This window comes from Cotesia typhae, unplaced genomic scaffold (assembly GCF_013202065.1).
Source record: "Cotesia typhae breed Kobodo isofemale line unplaced genomic scaffold, CoteBio_Ctyphae contig_48, whole genome shotgun sequence".
NCBI classification, from domain to species: domain Eukaryota; kingdom Metazoa; phylum Arthropoda; class Insecta; order Hymenoptera; family Braconidae; genus Cotesia; species Cotesia typhae.
The window spans coordinates 6,050,393-6,071,252 of record NW_027423756.1 but is presented as its reverse complement, the minus strand read 5'-3'; the positions used below and the strand labels follow the sequence as shown (position 1 = coordinate 6,071,252).

Genomic DNA, 20,860 nt, shown 5'->3' with positions numbered 1-20,860 from the left:
TTTCCTCATATTATAAAGAAAATATTATTAAATAATAAATCACATATAAATGTGTAGATTAAATTAAATATTTGATATTTTTTTTTTTTTACAAATTTTTAATTAAAAAAATTAAAATTTAATAAACTGAAATTTTAATATATGCTAATTAATTTTCATGCTCAATCTGCTATGTAATTTAAAGAAAATTAGTGTTTACTATATATTAATTGCGTTAAACAAGGTATATTGACTTAAAGCCCGAGATAATATTGGTATTTTGGTCGATGTTTAGTAAATATGAGTTCAAAATTTGAGGTAATATTAAATTATTGTTTCGATACTTGGTACTTTCAAATATCGTTGATAAATTGAGTAGTTTGAACAGCACTTTCGAGTGTATTTTGCCGATGAATGGCAATAGTTGATAAAGTTTGCAAGCTCCTACTACGCTGAGGGCCTTGAACTTCCCGGTTAATTTTATTTGTATTACTGAAGTCGACGTCATTCAAACTTGTTGTTAGATATTGCTCTTGTTTAGTAAGCCACTTCCCGGGAGCACAATTTGTTGCAGAAGCTCGTCCTACAATTTTTACCGTCGAAAAATTTTTCATCATATAGCAGCGTCGATGCGGACTGTGGCGGCTGTTAGAGCTGTCATAGCCACTGCTCGAGGTTGCATTACGCTCTGGAACGTTTTTGACAGTTGCAGGTTCAGTTTCTGCAACAATTCCAGCTTCCCGGGGTGCTCTTTGAATTCGCATTCCCCGCTGTTTTATGGTTGACCCCAAAATTATACCTGCGCCTTTAGCACTCTGTAATCAAATGCAATTCAAGTCTATAAATTAATATACTCATGTAAAAAGAAATAACTCTGAATAGCATTTTAGCTTTTCAATTAAATAATAATAATGATGATAGCTATATATTATGGGGTATCATCAAAGAATTTCTATATTAGAATTCTTATTCAAATTAAAAAATACATTAGTCATTAAATCATAAAATATAGATTATTATTATATGGATATACTACTTATTATTAATAATTTATATACCTGTCATAATCTATAAATATATTACAAATTTGTCATGAGTCATCCAGTTGTCAGTGGAATACATTAATAAAAAATAATAAATAAAGCGCCATTTAGCCACACCCGGAATATATAGGTATAAATTTCTTAGACGAATATCATAACAAAAAAATTAAATAGGATTTGTAATTAATGTATGGAAGTTCAAAAATTAATTTTATGAAATAAAAAAAAAAAAATTCTAAGTTACTAAGTACAAAAAATGTTGTAAATAATATACATAAAAAAAAAATAAATTTGAATCGAGAGAAAAATTCTTTAACCAAGAAAATAATTTTGAAGAGTTTCATTTTCTTGGATCAAGACGGAAAATTCTTGAATGAAGTAAAATTTACTTCAAACAAGAAAAATTTCTTAGTTTAAGAATTTTTTTACTCAAATCAAGAAGACAAAATCCTTCAAAATTATTCACTTGATTCAAGTAATTTTTTTCTGTGTAGTTTAAATAAAAGATAATCGTGTGAACTTTAGGACAAGTTTTAAAAATTATTTTGATAAAATTGATCAAATTCAAATTTTTTTTGAAACCCAAAAATCATTAAACGGCTACTCTCAAACTGACTGGCGATTTTATTTATCTTCAAAGTGTATTAAAAAGTATTTATTTATAGAATAAGTACAAAAAATTTTATTAAGATCGGTTGTTCTGCTAAAATAGTGTATTATATATTACATGCATAAACAGTAAAAAATTTTATTTACTCATTTATTGAAACGCCCTTCGGAAATTTTACATCAAAAAATTTAGTTTTAGAAATTTTTGTATTAAAACTTTAACACTTTTTTTATATTTTATATTTTTATATTTTTTCTGTGTTGATTTAAGAAAATTAGTACAAAATATTTAAGACCAAATTTTTCACTGGGTAAAGTAAATTTTTGGTTCAATTCTCTTCTTCGAAATAATTTAACAGAATAAGATAGATTACAACAAAATTTCTAAAGAACAGATAAATTTCTATAGAAATCTACCTGAAAAAAAAAAAAAAAAAAAAAATAATAAATTGATTAAATATAATAGTAAATAAAAAAACGATTACCTTTCGATTGGGTTTAGATTTATCAGATTTTCCGAACCGCCGACAAAGAATCTGCTTCACGCTCTGACGGAAATTACGTGTCATGAAACAATAGACCACGGGGTTGAGTGCGCTATTGGCATGTCCAAGATACAGGCAATAAGGAAGTAAAACCGGAATCACTCTGTCTTGATCTACAAATAAAATTTCCCAAGTGATGAAATAAACATCTGTTTACACTTTGACCAGTACAAAAGGGTCTTACATACGACGTCGAGGTCAACAAGCAACCGCAGGACGTTGTACGGTAACCAGCAAAGTGCAAAGAGGATAGCGAGAGTCAGTAAAATCCAAGCTACCCGCTTACGCTCACGCATCAATCTAAAACCCTTCAAGTTTTAAATACCTTTATTAATTAATAATTATCAATAGTAGCATATTTGTATTAAATTGTGATTGAGGTAAACATTATTTGATTGCTAAATATATATATATAGTCACGTTAATTATAAATTATTAATCCTCATTACCCGAAGGATTGGTTCATCCCGGATACTGCTTATTATTATGATTAAATAATGCGTTTAAGCTAATACTGTAAATTCAATATTTGTTAATCTTTGAGGAATTTTAAATAACTAGTGACATTGTAATTCATCATCAATATTAGGGTACTTTTTTTTTGTTAATGGATTTAAAAGTTTCTTTTGGATATAAAAAAATTTCTTAGATTGGAAAAAATTTTTATTTCAATTGTAGAAATAATACAAAAAAAAAAAAGAGAATGGAACTCAACTTTTCTATTTAAACAACACGGAAAATAATTTTTTTTTAATAAAAAAAATTGTTTTTTTTTTTCAATAAAAACAATTGTTTATTTTTCACTAAAAAAAATTGTTTTTTTTCTTCAACAAATAATAGTAAACATTTTTTAAAAGTTTTTTCTTACAGAAAATTAAATTCTCTACAAAAATAGTCTGGTATAAAATTTTTGTAAGCTCAACCATTCAAAAGTCATAGGTATTCAAAATTTCAAACTCTTTATAGCTTCGAAAATTACATAAGTAACATTTATTAAATTTGAACTTTTTTTTTTTTTTTTTTTTTTTTCAGCAAACAAAAGAAAAGTGATCATGCTTGTCTGTGGGATTTATTAAAATACTAGCTTTTACCTGCGGCTTCGCTCGCATTGAAGCTCTTAGATAAATATCAAAGACCATTACATTCCAAAAGAACTGAATCAATGGGATTCTAATTTTTTGACAAGCAAATTTTTTATCTTTTGTAAAAAGTAAATTTTTGTATATTCATAAAAAGTATCCTATATGTTACTTCTAATACCTCCAATAATATGTGTACAAAGTTTAATGATGATCGGTTAAGTAATTTTTGCGTAAATGTGTAACAAACAAAACTTACATTCACATTTATTATATTAGTAGGGACTAATATTTATTTTACCGATCAAGTCGCCAGAATTTTAAGGCCGTAAACGAAAATAACTTTTCAAAATAAACGTTTTGCAACTCGAATTAATGGTTAATGGAAAAAAAATTTTTTTTTTTGTAAAAATATTTATGTACATATTCGATTGTTTTAAGAACGATTCACAAACACCTACCTACAATTAGAGTGTTTACGTTTATTACAGATAAATATTGTTTTTTGTAATAGTACTTATACGTATAAAAAAAAAATGTTTGTATTATTGGATTACGAAAATAAATAAAAATAAAAACCTGTTGTGAGCTTGCACTTCCAGCGTTGCAGTCGTAATCGAATGGCGGTTTTCTAGCACACAAAGTCCGACCCATTAGTGAATACGCCAGGACCACAACAAATCCTGGATAAAAAATTTTAATTTACATAAAAAAAAAAAAAAAAAAAAAAAAGGAACAGAGATGAATATGACAAAAAAAAATAAAATTAGATGAATATATTGTAAAATTATGCCCACCGGGAATTGCGTAAACTAGCACGAAGCAAAAGGTTCCAAAAACGTGTGCGTGAATCCCAAGGGGTTTAAAATCCTCCGAGCAAACTAGGAGACTAGGTGGTTCAAGAATTTTTAGGCTTTCATTCTCTCCCGCCATCACAACAAGAGTTAAATTTAATTGTAAATCTAGATTTTCAAGTGATACCTAAATACAAAATTAATATATTTAATTATCATCAATTATACAAATATATAAGTCAGACAATTTAGTTTTAAAGTTGATATATTGCGTTGTACAGATGCCATAATGGTGTATAGTAATTATTTGTCTTATTGAGTGACGTGACCGATCATCCGAAGATAATTGATCCCGCTTGGGGCCTGTTTTTAGATAAACACGATAAGAAAAGCTTATGTGTTGGTCTACTGTTCAATAAACACACAAAATCTATGATAAAAGATCAAAGTGGCGCTTCGTGAAGAAAACTGGAAAAATTACAGTTTCAAATGTAATTATTATAGATTTTATAAGAATTACATTGTAGAATGTAATATTTACATTGAAAGCTCTGAATATTAAATTAAAAAATTGAATTTAGAAAAATGTTATTTCAAACTGTAATTTTTCTAGTTTTGATTACGACGGGACCGATTTTATATTTTGTACTGTATTTTTACGAGTTTTCTTTTTTCCGTGTATGTGTTAGTCGAGAAAGTAATGATTATACATCAATTGATACATTTTTGCCTCTAGCGGGATTAATTGTCATGAGGATAAATAGTTACGGATCAATTGTCTTCGGATAATTTGTTACGCAACCGTTTGAATGGCACCATAATGATATAATAAATTAGTATTTTTTATTATTATTATTTTGTCGAAATTTGAATTTTTTTAATACGTTTTTATGAAATCTATGACACAATATATTTCGACATATACATGATGAAAATTATGAGATTAAATTTAGCAGTCATGTCACAATTGTTTTAATTTATTTTAACAAATAAATTATAGCAAAAAAAATAATTAAAAAAAAAAATTGCATTTTTAAATTATTAAAATTTCTACCAGTCCATTTTTTTGATAATTTTTTTTTGCTATAATTTATTTGTTGAAAAAAATTAAAACAATTATAAAGTGACAGCTAAATTTAATGTCGTATGAAAATAAGATAAAGTGAATATTTGTTTCAGTTATTTAAATTTTGAGCTTGATGTCTTACCGCTTTTAATAGTGGAGCAAATATAGTAAACGCGATAAACCAAAGTGTTATTATAGTCATTATAGTAGTTTTACGATTAAACATTCTATGGAGATCCATTGGGCTTCTGACAGCCAGGTATCTATCAACACTCATGGCTGTTATCGTAAATACAGAAGCTGCTACAGCAACACCTTTTGAGGAAAAAGCTATTTTATTATAAATATTAAGTCGACTCATAATCGACTATAATGATCATTATAAAAAGTATATAAGGATTTCAATGTCAAAGTGAAAAACACCCAAAAAGGGCATTTAAAAGGAATGAAAAATTATTGACGAATATTTATAATTGGCTTCTAGAATTTTAATTTAAAGAATTTAAAAAACAAAAAGAACTAATTGACATAACGATCATTATTCCGCTTGCCAGACTTATTAAATTGTTAAATTTATTTGGACGGGCAAATAGTCTCGTTAGATTATCGATTTCATACTACTGCTTTTGAGATAAAAGTTAAAGATCATAATAAAACGAAACTCAGCAGTTTAATATATATGTGTGCCGTTGAAAAATGAAGGACTATCTCTACTTTAATCAGGCAATCATCCGATCGTCATCCAGATAAATTCATTCCAGAAAAAATCTTTTTTTTTTCTTTTTCTTTTTTTCACTCAGTTTGTTCTACTTACCCTGGAGATAGTAGAAAAGCTTACACATTATTTCACCGTAATTCCATATTATCGAAATAGCTTGGCTTACTGACATCGGCATGCAGATAAGTGTCACCAAAAGGTCAGCTATCGATAAATTCACGACGAAATAATTTGTTATGCTGAAAAAAATTATTTTATACAGATTTACGGTTCTATATTTTATTATTTTAATCACTAAAATAATAATAATAATAATAATAATAATAATAATAATAATACATGATAAAACATATGTAGTCGAGTTAAAAAAAACGTTATATGTACGACTACGTGTTAGTTAATATTTTGTTTTTTTCATGGATTAAAATATATGTACAGTGATGCGAGTACAATGATATTGAAAGGATGATAAAGAACTCGAAATTTCTGGATTCTCCGAAATCACCCGGAAATTTTATAAATTATTCTCATTGAATTGTATCTCTATTGTTCAAAAATGTTTCATTCTTGTAGTTATTGAAATTACTGAGAAGTGACGGCAAAACAATAGTAATTCGATTATAAAGTTTTTTAACTCTAAAAAAACCAAAAATTTTAAATGAAAATTCTTTTATGAACATAAAATAATTTTTTTGAAAATTCATAAAAATGAAAACAAACATTTATAATTAAAAATTTTTTCAAAGCTACACAGAAAAAAAATTTTTTTTGAACCAAGAAAATTGTAAGGATGACCGAAGTTATTTTGGAGCTAGAAGAAATTTTCTTGATTTAAGAAAATTTACGCTTTACTTAAGACATTCTTTCTTTCTGTTTACGATCAAAACCAGCAAACTTTTACATGTAGATTTTAATAAAAATTTAGCCTTGCGGCTACAAGCTTAAACAAATATTCCAACAACGTTGAATGATTGACATCATTTCTCTGGAAAAATTAATTATATATTGGAAACATAAAATATTTTAAATTGGTAATGTCAAAATTTCTAATAATTAAATAATTAAAATGTTTTCAATATTGCAGGTAATTTAAAAAACTCGTAAGAAGCATTTTTTACATGTCATTACATAGAAATGTGTCTACAATATAATATTGCTTCTTACTAATTACAATAATAAGGAGGTACATATTTAACTTAAAGCCGGAAAAATTCATTGAAGAAACTGTGGGAAAATCTGAGCAAAGAAAAAAAATGCTAATAGAAGTTTACGTTTTGTCACGTACATATATATACCACCAGCAAAAATATTGTCGCCTCTCAGAGCATCATAAATTCTACCGCTGTGAAACTTTATGACTCGCCTGGTAATAATAATTTCATGAGGTCCTTGATGTTTTCACGTCAACACATCGTAGACACGTGTGTACCGATCTATCCTAATATTTATAAATATACATGTGCATTATGATAATGTTCGTGGGAATAATTTTCCGTGAGAAAGAAAAAGTCTCTGAGTGTCCAGAGAAAATTAAAAATAACATTGCTGTTTAAAAAAATAGTATATTACACTACTAGGGCCGAAAGTTGAATTTTCGGCCATGCGCGTCATGACGCGCAAGACCGAGATTTCAACTTTTGGCCTGTGTAGTGTATACGATTTTTCTTCATAGCCGGTCGAAAGTACGTTATCAATTTTACTTTTTTTAACTTCAAGTGCAGATAAGTATGTCTTGATGCCTGCCCCGACATTTGCGGCACGAGCGAAGCGAGTGCTGCTGGTCGTGGGGGCAGGCATCAAATACATTCGAAGAGTCAAGCCTGGTCATATTTTTTAAAAATAAATTAATTTCATTTTTTCAAAGATGTATTTATTTTCATTAGTTTAATAAACTATATTATATTATTTATTATAAAATTTCTCAAACAAAACATATTATAAGCGAAAAACTCTTATTGCATTTTTTTTAATCGTTTCAATTTTCTCTTGAATGATCGCAATTATTAATAATCCTTCCATAAAATACACAGTTTTCAAACTTGATATTGGAGCAGTTAAAAATTATATCTCCACTGAGTATACAGTTTTGATAATTCATAACTTGATTATTCAAATTAAAATTTTTAGATGAGTATTCTAATGATAGTTTACTGGTAGGAACATTATTTTCAGAAATTTTTCTTATTTAACAGATGACAAAACAACATTGATAAATATTTTTAAGGTTAGAGGTAGCAATATCAAATTACAGCGGTTAAGAATTTGCTATAGTGACGGAATAAACAGTCCCTAGTTACAAGTGTAATTACGCATGAGAAATTCTTTCCTCCCGCCGTTACAAAGGACGCGCGTGTTAAACTTTCTTTCCTGTCATTAGAGAGAAAAGTACGTACTTTCGACCGAGGTATGAAGAAAAAATATATTCTTCATTAAAAAAAAATTTTAAATTATAAATAGCAGAAGAAAAATACCTGCGCATGTGTTGATATTTAATCACAACAGTGATAACTATTAAATTAGCAGTGACAGCAACAACAATTGTCGGAATGTACAGTGATATCAAGAAGTAATCCGCATCGTTCTGCAAGCTCTTATAGAAGTTATCAAGAAGTTCTGATATTTTCTCTATTTCTAGACTACTGTTGATATTTCCTTCCCGCTTGGAGATTACTCCGCTCAGAGACACCTCCATTATTCCTACGTGATCAAAATATTTATGGTCAATTTTTTTCACCCCTCGTATTATTGTACTCGGATGATATTATTTATACGGATAAGCGTGTGTGTATAATAACGTAAAGTGCATTTTAATATGGCAAAAAAACAAGGGGTCGTTTATTATTTGGCGTTCATAAATTTATCTTGCTTTAAAATTTATTAGTAATTAATTGAATTTCACCTTACGCGTAAGCCGCCGTTTATATACTGTCTAATAAATAACTTTTCATCTTATTAATTTTATTTTTTACCCTCTAGTAGTTCGTCGCTAAAGAAAAGTGATGATTATAACCGGTGCGGTAGTGGCAAATGAGAAAAAATATTTTACGACGAAAGCAATAAAACAAAATCTTCAGCTCGATTTAATTTTTATAAAATAACTATATATATATATATATATATATATATATATATATATATATATATATATATATATATATATATTTATAAAGAGTAAAAGTCAATTGTAACAATAAAAATATATGTCGATTTATTTATATTTATACTTATAAATTAATTTCTATCGATCTTGAAATATCCAATTTATATCATTATTCACTCTAAATAAAAATACACTATTGAATTATGATTTATTCCAAGAATAATCTGCATGCACGTGGATAAATACTCGTATGTATACTTACGTCAAAATAATTTAATCGAGTGGCTAAGAAAATTAAACACAATCACTATTTATTGATTCATTATTTAAAACACAAAATTTCAGGTTGAAATTTTTTAAACAATTTTAGAAAAATTGTCCCTGGATTTTTATTTACTGTATTTAACATTTTGATATGAAATTTTTTTAAAAGTTTTTTTTCTCTACTTTATGAGATTAATAATTTGAGTAATGGATAAAATCATAAATTTATCTTACACCTGAATTCAATCACGACAGATGATGTATGAATGTCTACCGCAAACTGATAGATAGAATGAGGATCACAAAAAATAAGTCTGATGCACGAATCTGGAGGAATCGCGCGGGAGCTTTCGGGAAACGCATGCGCTTTCATTGTTTTTAATCGTAGGTATTATTGAACAATAAAAATTTATTTTATTTTATCATTTTTTATTGAGTATCGGTATAAATTCAAAAATTAGATCGTTATAAGGGTATTAATTATTCTTAAAGATTAATAATTAATCATTATCTTTAGCTCCGTTCTTAAAGTATATTAAAATTTTCTTAGACTCAGTAAAGTTTATGTTACAAAGTTTTGATTTCTTTTAATTTAAGTAAATGCTGTTTGCATGCTAAGAAGAATGTTTTATCAAGTGTAATCGTGGGAATACTTTGAATGATAATTTTATGAAAGAATTACAAAAGAAACTTAAGATTTATATTATTATATTTTTTATGATCTCAAGTAGCATTTTCTTAAAGACATCAATTTAATCTAATTTTTTAATTTATGTTTCGGACGAAAACTATAAAAAAAATTTAAGAATTTGTTTGAGTTTTTAGGGAAAATTCTTTAATAAATTCAAAAATATTTTTTTATACTTAAAATTTGTATTGATACCATATTTATGTCACTCCAATAATCAGAATATTAAATAACAGGTTTAAGTTTTATGGATTCATTGCATGGAGAATAACGAGATACGTCGTTATGGCTCCAATAATCTGAAAGAGAACAACGATAAGTATTAAATGATAAAAAGATTAATTTGAGTTAAAAGAAAAATTTTTAAATCAAGAATATTAATTTCTTGTCTAAATAATTAGAATATAATTTATTGTAATTTTCATAAAAATTTCCAGTGCATTATTTTTTAATAAACTTATAAAATCTTAATAATAAATAATTTAAAAAACATACAGACCGATAGCAGAAGAGGTAGATCAACTCGAATCAATCCCGCAGCGGCTGTGAAATGTAATTTCTTGAGGTAAAAATACGCCATTATTTCAAAGTTATCCTAATTAATTATAAAAATGAAAAAGTTTCATTAAATACGATATTTTCTAGGCGATATTTAAAAACAAGAAAAACTTACAAAATTTTTTTTCATTCTCATTGAAGCTTGAGGAGCAAAAGTTGATTTTCTAATATTATTAGCACGAGCGGCTGTGAAGTGACTGAATGCAGAAATAGCGAATAAATTTAATGCGCAAGCAACCACAGAAAACGAGTCTCGAATTACGAGGTATAACTTTTGCTCAGCTTGCATTGTTGTGAGGGTATAAATTCTTGAGAGTCCGTTCAAAAAGCTTATTGTTATCCAGAAAAATAATTGGGTAGAATAAACGCTGTTGATTTCCTCTGAAGCTGTCACTAGGAGATAATGAAGCCAACAGATCTCTTGAAGATTCATGTTCCCTCGTTCAGGGTATACGATTACAGTAAGTCCTATTGTAATGAATTTAGGCCAGTATTATTATAACTTTATTCAATCTTCATTATCATTATTGTAGACGTAAGAAAATTACAAATATTAGGGTGCATTAAAAAAATTGTCAAATTATTTTTTAAATAATTTGTCAAAATTTTAGCCTTAAATATTAATATTCTAAGTCACGAATCAAAGTTTTCTATTTTCCATTTAAATAACGCGGGAAAAAATATTTTTAAACTTTAAAAGTTTAATAGATCTTATCTTAAAAGGAACTTATCTAGTCTTGAGAGATATATTTTTATAAGAAAGTGAATGCTATACGGAGAAAATCTCTTATACTTTTTTAATAAATGTACTTTTTCAAAATTTATCTCAGATTTCAGTTATAAACATCCTAAATTATTAAATTTTCTTTCATTTTCACTGAAGTTGTTATTTTTAAAATAAAAACTTTTCATTTAATTCCGACTGATAAAAAATAATTATAGAACCATGCACCAAGTTGTCAATATAAATAGACACAATTTTTTAAATTATTAATTAAAATTAAATTTAACACTCAACAACATTATTTTTCATTCATTAAAATTTATCCTCAATTTTCAGTTATTATGCAGTCAGAATAACTTTTTTCTTTTTCGAAATAAATGAATATTTGTCAATAGTACAAAAAAAAATAAATTCATAGTCGCATCAGCGAGACTGTGAGATTCTTTTATTTATACAAATAGTGTTTATTTACTAAGTACACGGAGAAAATTAAATGATAGGGGTTATCATACTAAATTTGTGGCTCCAATCATCTGGGATGATTAAAAAATTTTTCAATGCAAAGGTGGTTAGTGCTATTATTTTTTTGTGATAGCAGTCATCATGTTTTTTAGTAACAGTTACTATCAGGATGGTTATATTTACTATCAAGGATAGTAATTAATATTATTGAATTCTAATGAAAAAATTTGATCTAACATTCAATAATTTTCAAGTAAACGGAAAGAAAATTAAAGAAAATACATTTCATATATATTATATATATATGTATATATGAAAAATATATCAAAAATGTATGTGGGTACTCAAATGAAAGCTCTTGATGAGTATAACATCAGGATGAGCTCATATCTTTAAAAATGTCAATAATCATGAAATGAGCTAGTATCTTATGAACTATTTACATTTTTAAAGATACAAGCTCATCCCGATGTTACACTCATCGAGTCCTTTCATTTGAGTACCCACATCAATTTTTCATATATTTTGTATATTTATATACATTATATATATGTATATATGAAAAATATATCAAAATGCATATGGGTACTCAAATGAAAGCTCTTGATACGTGTAACGTTGGGATGAGTTTATTTCTTTAAAAATGTCAATAGTTAAAAAAGTACAGCGTAATTTAATAAAAGTCATTGTTTAATAAAGTAAAATTTTATTGATTTTATCAATCATCTAGATAGTATTCACTACGATCAGGTTGATGGTAAAATTTTTTACCATACCCAGATAGTAACTGCTATTATTTAATTTTCTCCGTGTAGATACTGTTATGTTAAAACACGATGAAAGTTGACAATGTTTTATGCAAAATTTAAATAAAAACTAAAATACGTTAAATAAGCCCGTGAAGCTTAACCAGCACGGAGAAAATTAAATAATAGCAGTTACTATCTAGTTGTGGTAAAAAATTTTACCATCAACCTGATCGTAGTGAATACTATCTAGATGATTGTAGAAATCATCTAAATGGTAGCATTTACCATACTTATAATTTACAAATAACTGTTAATAATAATTACTATTATCCATTATTATCCTAAATGGTTATATTTATAATTTTTGATGGCAACAGTTACCATCAGAAATTATAACAGCTACTATCTAAGATAGTGAGTATAATTTAAACATCAGCGTTTAAAAATCACGGTCAAAAACGTAATTATATACTAAAAAAAAAAATATAGGCATTGTAGAAATAATTACTATGATTATGGGAATGACGCCCATAATCCATTAATACGAATTAATGGAGTGGTTTGAATAGTAACAAGAATTGTTTCTATAATTTATAGGAGCCGTGACTTGTGAACTATAGATAAATAAAAGTTTGCTTTATTAAACAATGACTTTTGTTAAATTGCACTGTACTTTCTTAACTATTGACATTTTTAAAGATATAAGCTCATCCCAATGTTATGTTTATCAAGAGCTTTCATTTGAGTACCCACATGCATTTTCATATATTTTTCATATATACATATATATAAATATATAAAATATATGAAAAATTGATGTGGGTACTTAAACAAAAGGTCTTGATGAGTGTAACACCGGGATGAGCTTATATCTCTAAAAATGTCAATGGTTCACAAGATACAAGGTCATTTCTTACTTATGTATTTAGAGATAGAGTATTTTCGAATGCAGATTAAATATTTATCATAATAATTTTTTTCCCATGTACTTGAAAATTATTGAATTTTCGATCAATTTTTTCATAGAATTCAATAATGTTAATTACTATCCTTGATAGTAAATATTATCATCCTGATTGTAACTGTTATCATAAACAAATAATAACACTAACCATTTTTGCATTGAAAAATATTTATTTTTTAATGAAAATTCTTTGTGACCTTCATAAATGTGAAACATTTTCATGTTGTGCAACTCAATTATTTATGAAAAGAAAATAAAAATTTTAATAGAAAAACACAGAAAAAACGGTCAACATTAAACAGTTTAAACAGTTAAAAAAAAAAAAAAAAACGTATCGGCTACATCAAAGTTTTAAATAAAAATAATATCAGAAAAAAATATACCTTTTTTAAAATGACTTTGTAGAATCATTTGATCTAAATAATTGAAACGTTGGTAGAGTATCAGCAACAATCCAATAAATTTCATAATTTGCATTGACATTGTAACATTAACAACAGAATAAGCAATAGCATTGAAAATGAAATCACTTTCTTCGCACAAGTAGGTAAAATAACCAACGATGGTCCAGTACGCCAGAACAATAATAATTATAAATTTACAGGCATTTATCATTTTATGATTGCTGTTTTGGTTGTACTTTGTTGCATAATCAAAATTATAAATTCGAGATACTATTATGTTCAAAAAGCCGTTCCAAATCATGGTAATAACACCGTCAGTAAGTATACTGATGTAATAAAGACAACTGCGCACAAAAATAAGTAATCGCATTTTGAATTCAATTGTATGATAGACATTTATATAAAAATCAAAAATACAAATGCATCCAATAATCGCAGCAATAAAAAGTGAATAAACAAGACCGAATTTAGTGATTATTAATTCGCGATCTGTTAGTCGGTGAGGAGTACAACCAAATATTCTAGCACCCACTAAAAGGGGTCTTATGTTGTTCAAAATTGCCATACTACTAATGATATTGCTCTAGACATACACTCGGACAACTTGATGTGCGACGTCGTACAACAATTATTATTCTTAGCTTTAATGGTGCGAACTGCTAATCAAACAACCGAATCATTATAGGAATAGACGTGCCTGTAAGTATGACATAGACTGTTTGTAAATTTATACAGACACTGATGTGTGTCATAAGTGAAACTAGTCCTTACGCACGAGCTTTTAATGATTTATTATTCACGAGCTACTGAAAACATTTTTTTTTTTTTTTTTTTTTATCAATTGAATAATACAACTATGTACGATACTATCAAACGTTTGAATCGATCATCATATATTTTATATATCAACATTTGCTTTTGTTCCTAATTACTTCAAATGTTGTAGAGATATTTCCAGTAAAGTTTTATTGATGAGAAAAATATTCAATGTAAAGTTTATTTGCTTTTATTTTTAATTCCAAGAACTTTGAAATGAAATTCCTGTGAGGAAAACATTTTTTTGTAACGTAGCTTACTTAATATTAAGCTTACTTAAATATTGCAAAAATTATAGATATTTAATTATAAGAATTCTTGGAAATCTGACTTAAGATAAAACAGATTTTTTCAGAAAACTCACCAACAGAAAATAGATTAATTATTAAAAAATATGTTATTAATAGCGATAGAGCAAGAAAAATGCATCTAAAAGGAAATTGAAATATACTAGCAATGTTTGATTTCAGTCAACACTTGTATTCTGCTGAGTGTTATTAGTTTCTATACACATACTCCAAATGCTTCAAGTTTTTGTTTTCTCTGATGAATCAGCTAACACAAATAAGTAATTCTGAAGTATACAATACTATTCGTGATAATTTCATTAATAAAGCTCTATAAATAACGAACAAATTTATAGATAGATATAGATGTGAAGTTTTCATAAAAAAAATATATTAAAATGAAGAACATTACTTTAAAAATTCAATTTCCCATCGAATGATCTATGAAAATATAACTGATGTTTTTTACAACAATTTTTAAAATGTTTCTCAGCAAATTTACACACGATTCCCACAAAAATTTTTGTTATTATCTAACATAGTAATGCGGTTACCATTCTACATAGGAATAAGATCTATTCTTTTTTTTCCGTGTGTTATTCTATTTATTTAACCTTGTTATATATTGAAATTTTTTCAGGCTTACAGATGGAATGTACATTTTTTTTCATTATTCCGATTAATAAAAAAGAAGTTAAAAATATTTGGGAGCAAATGACAATACGATTTGATTTAATCATCAAGGATCATTAATAAATTTTATTATTTCGTGTAATTCGAATTTTTCTTATTATCTAATCAACAAAAAGTGATTTTGCCGTAAGCATGCCGTATAAATGTTGTTTTAAAAAAAATCAATACAATATGAGCATAGTTTGGTATGGTAAGAAGAATTCACAAACACACCGTATTACTTCACAAGGATACTTACTTTATACCGTAAAAATTACGTACACCTCGAATATTTTCAGAAAATACTGTATTTATATGATTCTGTGAAAACCGCGTGAGAATATTTTACGAACTTGATAATACTGAAAAAGGCGTATTACATTAGTTTAAAAATAATTAAACCGATTATAAAATAAAATTTTGTCAAAAATTCTCAATTAATTAAAAAATAAAGCTGGATAAGGCAGCATCTATAAATACAAAAAAATAAAAAGAGAAACAGTATAAAACATTATTTTACATTCAGATTTTATGGATTTGATTTTAATTTTCAATTTTCAGAGTTTTTAATTTTTTTGGTTTTAGATTTAACAATTCGCTCCACGTCACTAAATTGATTTATCAACTCAAGAATCAGTTTAAAAACCTAACTCTAAAAAATAATCATAAACATTGTTTTTAAATACTTCAAGACTATTTGAGTTTACTGTATCATTAGGTAATTCTTCCTATATTCTTATCACAGTCACCAAAAATGATGTGTTCCAAATAAGTCGTCGTAAAGCGCGGTAATTCAAAAGAAGTGTGTTTTTCGCTGCTAAGGCTAAGAATTGAGCCACTCGATCTATAAAACTATTTATATTTAAACTTAAAATGGTTAAAGGTAAGGAAACTTTGTTTTTAGAGTGATTTGTTGCTATTCAATTTTATTAAGATCAAAGTCACAGTTTATGGTGAATTTTTCCGAATTATCATCCTTTTTATAAATATTTAATTGTTTCGAGCCCAGACATACTTACTTACTTGTAATTAAATAAATATATATTCATAAAAATAAAATTTCGAATCCTTTGATAAATTAATTCTCACAAGTCACAAATATTCATGCGGAAATAGAATTAAATAAAATTCATTGATATAACTTTACTACTTGCTGGAGTTTCCGTATTTACTTTGATGTTCAGCTTTTTCAATAGTAATCATACAAGTATTTCAATTTTATTTTACAATCTGATATTAAATGTGAAGGAATGAATATTATCAATATTGATGAGTAAAATTAAACTTTTTTCTCACTATTCAATAAAAATTGATACTTTCAATGGTATATTATATATTAATCTATGTTATACAATTAGATATAATAGAAAATTTCGGACAATAGCTGTCAAAATATCATCACCATCTGATGATAGTAGTTAATTAAGTGTGAAAGGAACCTATACAAATGATGATAATCGAATCTCCATTTACATTAAATGGTATTTTGAATATTGGAAAGAGGAATACGGTTTATGTAATGAGATCGAATTATTAACAATGCGCTAATGCGACTAAATAATTTTTAGTAGATTTCATAAAAATCTAACTATTGCTCTAATCTTCATGACGTAACTTTCGAATAATTTTGCTATATTTCGACTCAGCTCGTCAAGCGGATTCAGAAAATGCATATGGTTCAAAAGTTTATCCGGCTTATCCGGATGATAGCGTCTCTAATTCATAATCGATTGTTTCCAAACTCAACATGCTTAATCTTTAGACGAATACCAAAGCCAAAATCAAAGATGAGCTTAATTGATCAAGTAGTTCAGGAATTTTCAAATTTTCAAAAAAAATTTCGTAAAAATTCATATTATGGCAGATTTTCGCGGGTAACTTTTGAATGAAAGAATTTATTAAATTTTTATAAATTGCATGTTAATTGCATGTCTTTTTTTTTTTATTTTATTGTAAAATAAATATCATTTTTATTATTTTGTTAAAATTCACAATTGAATTACGTAAATTTATATTTTGTACAATTTTACTTTTTTACAGTACAATATTCGAGATTTTATAAGCTAAAAAAAAAAGATTGTTTATTTTTTAATTAATTTTAAGTTTTACATATTTTCTCGATTGATCGACATTTATCAAAAGTAAATATTTTTTATTAAATTAAAAAATTATTTAATTTTATTTCAATTCAATGCTGTTAAATTGTCAGAGATTGTTATGTAAAATCAAAAAAAAATAAATAAATAAATAAAATACATTTATCTGTTTTTTCTTAATGTCTGTTTAATTGAGAAATTTAATCTATCAGAAGAGGAATTCAAAATATTTAATAGAATTGTTATATTATTATACAAAGGCTCAATTAAAGTACAATTAAACTATGGAGTAAAATTTATTTTTCCAGAACCAGAGAACATTATTCGCAATAAAACTAAATTAATTTGGTTAATAATTTCTTGCAGTAATTTGTAACAATTACGGTGGGATTTAAGTTGGAAGATATCGAAGAATATAGTTCTTAAAATTATTTATATCTACTATAAGCTTATAAATGAGCTTTAGCTCCTTGAATTAGTATAGAGATTCATATCCAATTTCTCTATTAATTTAAGCGTTGATATCAAATTATATTAATACTAACAAGTAGAAATGTATGAGTTATGTCAGGCTGATGAATTCGTATTACAATAAAACGTAATCGTTTTATCAAAATGAACTTGAGCAATAAATTTCCCAGAGGAGTATATAAAAGCTATTAAAAACTTGCATACAGAATATTAAAATAAATTAATTTTCTGGCATGCAATAAAATTAACAATTTATTAATTTGGATGATTAATTAAAGCAAAAATATCGAATGTTTAATATTAAAATTGTGGCCTTGGTATGTAGAAAAATTAAATATATTAGCATCATTAATTGTCAAAGAAAGTGAAAGAACGTTAATGACTGAGGGTGCCGTGATAAACTTCCAGTCTCGTGACTACCAGTCATGAGATCCTCCTTATATTTCTGATGTTCCAATAAATCTTCATGTCGTTATTCAAGTTTTACTATCAACTCCGATTAATGATAAACGTATAAAACGCTTGGTTTATACAAATAATCTGATTGTAAATTTAAATAGAAATTGATTAAAAAGTTTAAGATATCTAAAACTATTAATCATAAAGTGAAATTTTTTAAAGGAGAGACTTGGTAGATTCTATTTGATTACGGAAATAGGTCTAAAGTTATCTTCAATCGTAGGAAATGGTGCTTGTAAACAAAACCGGATCTTCGAAAATAGCATTTCAAGAAGAATTGTAGTCTACATTGATAAACATAAAGCATTAAAAAAAAAAAAAAAAAAACAATTAACAGTGACCGAGAATATCTCTGTACTGGGATTATTTAAAAATAATCTAGTTGCTCTAGTTTCATTTTAAATGGTATTATTAAAAATTAAAATTCAATCCTTGTAAAGAGATTTGAGAGTTAACAGTAATTTATTAAATTTGATGAAATGAAACTTTGACGTATATGATTATGGAAATTCATTGAAAGTTTTTGATGTTATCATACTCTGCATGTAAATTGAATTTAATATCATTTGCTATTGTAACCAAAATTTAATTCATATACAAAGATAAATATTAAAATAAAATTGCAGAATTATGTAGTGTGTAATTCTAATTATGGTTTTAATGAATTACTTGAATTAAATTACATTTTATCAAACTATTTGTGTAAAACAATTTCTGAAATTAAATCCAAGTTATTTTAAATTGGAGTTTGTTGTATTATTATTATATAAAACGTTTATTATTACAGCTCATAATTTTATAAAACTTTAATTGGATTTCCAATTAAAAAAAAAAATCAATAATCCACGCTATCTTTTATCTTCAGGTACGAATTTGTCGGGTATTCGACGGAACACAGCTAAAAATTTGTCTCCTTTATTTCTCGTGACTTTCTGACCTTCTTCGGTACTCTCATAAAGCTTCGGGACAATCGGATCCGTGTCCTGAAACATGAAGTAAATCAATACAGCTTTTCGTTTATAAATAAATATAACACGTACTGCTTACCAATTCATCGCCTAAAATTCTTTCGAACAAAGGGTGATTCACAAAATGCTTAACCATCCACTCGTGAAGCTCTTCCACGTCAGTCATCGTGTAGACAATAGCCTAAGAATGTTTGCGATAATTAAAGAAAATACATGTGTTTAAATAATTACAAAGACAAAGCAAGTACCTGCTCAGCTAGAATATAAGCATACTCAGCTAGTAATGTATTGTTAATAATTCTCCACTTGTGTTTCGCCTTCTTGAAGTGAGGATCTGGGTACAAGAAGAAAATTTTCTTCAACTAAAAACAAATATTTGTAATTACAATTTTCGTTTAATTTGAAATTAAAAAAAAAATTGATTAATACCTGTCCTTTTTTAAAGTAATTTGGTAAATACTTCATTGCATTTGTCCTTAAACAAGCAATATTTTGGTATTGACCTGGATGTTGAAATCTCAAGGCTGCAATCCTGTCCATGACATAGTCAGATACTTTTATCCTGATCTCCATTCCCAATATTAAATTCTCCGGAAACATTCCTGACAGAGTGACTATTTTTCATGCAGACAAACAAAGCAATTCAATATAATTATTTTCAAATAAAGTTTTTTCATTGAAAAATCAATAATCGTTCAACACTACCCAGCAATCCGCCATAACCACAGCCAATATCTGCAAATTCAACTCCAGGTTTACGTTTGTTCTCATCCTGATTATCAGAAAAATATTCCGGGTATAAGGAACTCCAGTCCATCAACTCAGGCTTTGCAGGGCTAAAAAAAAATAATTATTTAATTAATAAAACTCAACTGAAAAATAAACAATTAACCTTAAAAAATAATAACTTCAACACCAGAAGTTACTTACTACTCAATACAGTGATCGGCAATGGGATTGGAATGTGCTCGCTGCCGATAATATTTTTTTTGAGGCAAAGCTATTATTTTATCCGTCATAATTCAACAATTTATATCAATAAAAAATCAAAATAAAACAAACAAACTGACAATTAAAATTTATTAAACCACGTGGTAAAATTTAGCACTTTCGGCAGCTGATTTTGAATTGTCACAGTGGCGCCAACTGACGACAGCTCTTGGAAGGTCAAATGGAGAATGGCGAAAAAAGTTGAAAAAAATTTAAGCTCTACGGTGACGTGTTTTGCGTTCGCTGCTAAATTTTTAATAAAATTAACCATTAACAATAAATGTGACTTTTTGTGTAATTACAATAATTTTACTTAAATGTGGTTAATAATTTAACGAGCTTGTATATCAGGAAT

The 20,860-nt window shown here is 26.8% G+C and overlaps 3 protein-coding genes across 5 annotated transcripts; all 3 read right to left on the bottom strand.

The window, feature by feature from the left end:
- On the bottom strand, positions 1–8,948 carry LOC141529816 (RYamide receptor-like). 2 transcript variants are annotated; one of them, XM_074246530.1, is made up of 8 exons: positions 8,305–8,948; positions 5,930–6,072; positions 5,258–5,445; positions 4,053–4,236; positions 3,835–3,938; positions 2,361–2,484; positions 2,117–2,289; positions 1–794 (listed from the first exon to the last, which is right to left on the bottom strand). In XM_074246530.1, the coding sequence occupies exons 1-8, from the start codon at positions 8,523–8,525 to the stop codon at positions 333–335; spliced, it is 1,599 nt and encodes a 532-aa protein (XP_074102631.1). In that variant the 5' UTR covers positions 8,526–8,948; the 3' UTR covers positions 1–332. The 2 variants fall into 2 exon arrangements, with proteins under 2 accessions (XP_074102631.1, XP_074102632.1); XM_074246531.1 differs by having other exon boundaries at positions 5,258–5,430.
- A 678-nt stretch (positions 8,949–9,626) lies between these two features.
- On the bottom strand, positions 9,627–14,311 carry LOC141529817 (uncharacterized). Of its 2 annotated transcripts, none has more exons than XM_074246532.1 (4): positions 13,726–14,311; positions 10,559–10,911; positions 10,381–10,480; positions 9,627–10,184 (listed from the first exon to the last, which is right to left on the bottom strand). In XM_074246532.1, the coding sequence occupies exons 1-4, from the start codon at positions 14,309–14,311 to the stop codon at positions 10,111–10,113; spliced, it is 1,113 nt and encodes a 370-aa protein (XP_074102633.1). In that variant the 3' UTR covers positions 9,627–10,110. The 2 variants fall into 2 exon arrangements, with proteins under 2 accessions (XP_074102633.1, XP_074102634.1); XM_074246533.1 differs by having other exon boundaries at positions 9,634–10,184; positions 10,385–10,480.
- A 4,874-nt stretch (positions 14,312–19,185) lies between these two features.
- LOC141530032 (tRNA (guanine-N(7)-)-methyltransferase) lies at positions 19,186–20,682 on the bottom strand. Its single transcript, XM_074246872.1, has 6 exons — positions 20,446–20,682; positions 20,221–20,351; positions 19,945–20,129; positions 19,764–19,877; positions 19,595–19,696; positions 19,186–19,530 (listed from the first exon to the last, which is right to left on the bottom strand). The coding sequence occupies exons 1-6, from the start codon at positions 20,532–20,534 to the stop codon at positions 19,396–19,398; spliced, it is 756 nt and encodes a 251-aa protein (XP_074102973.1). The 5' UTR covers positions 20,535–20,682; the 3' UTR covers positions 19,186–19,395.
- Positions 20,683–20,860: the final 178 nt, after the last annotated feature.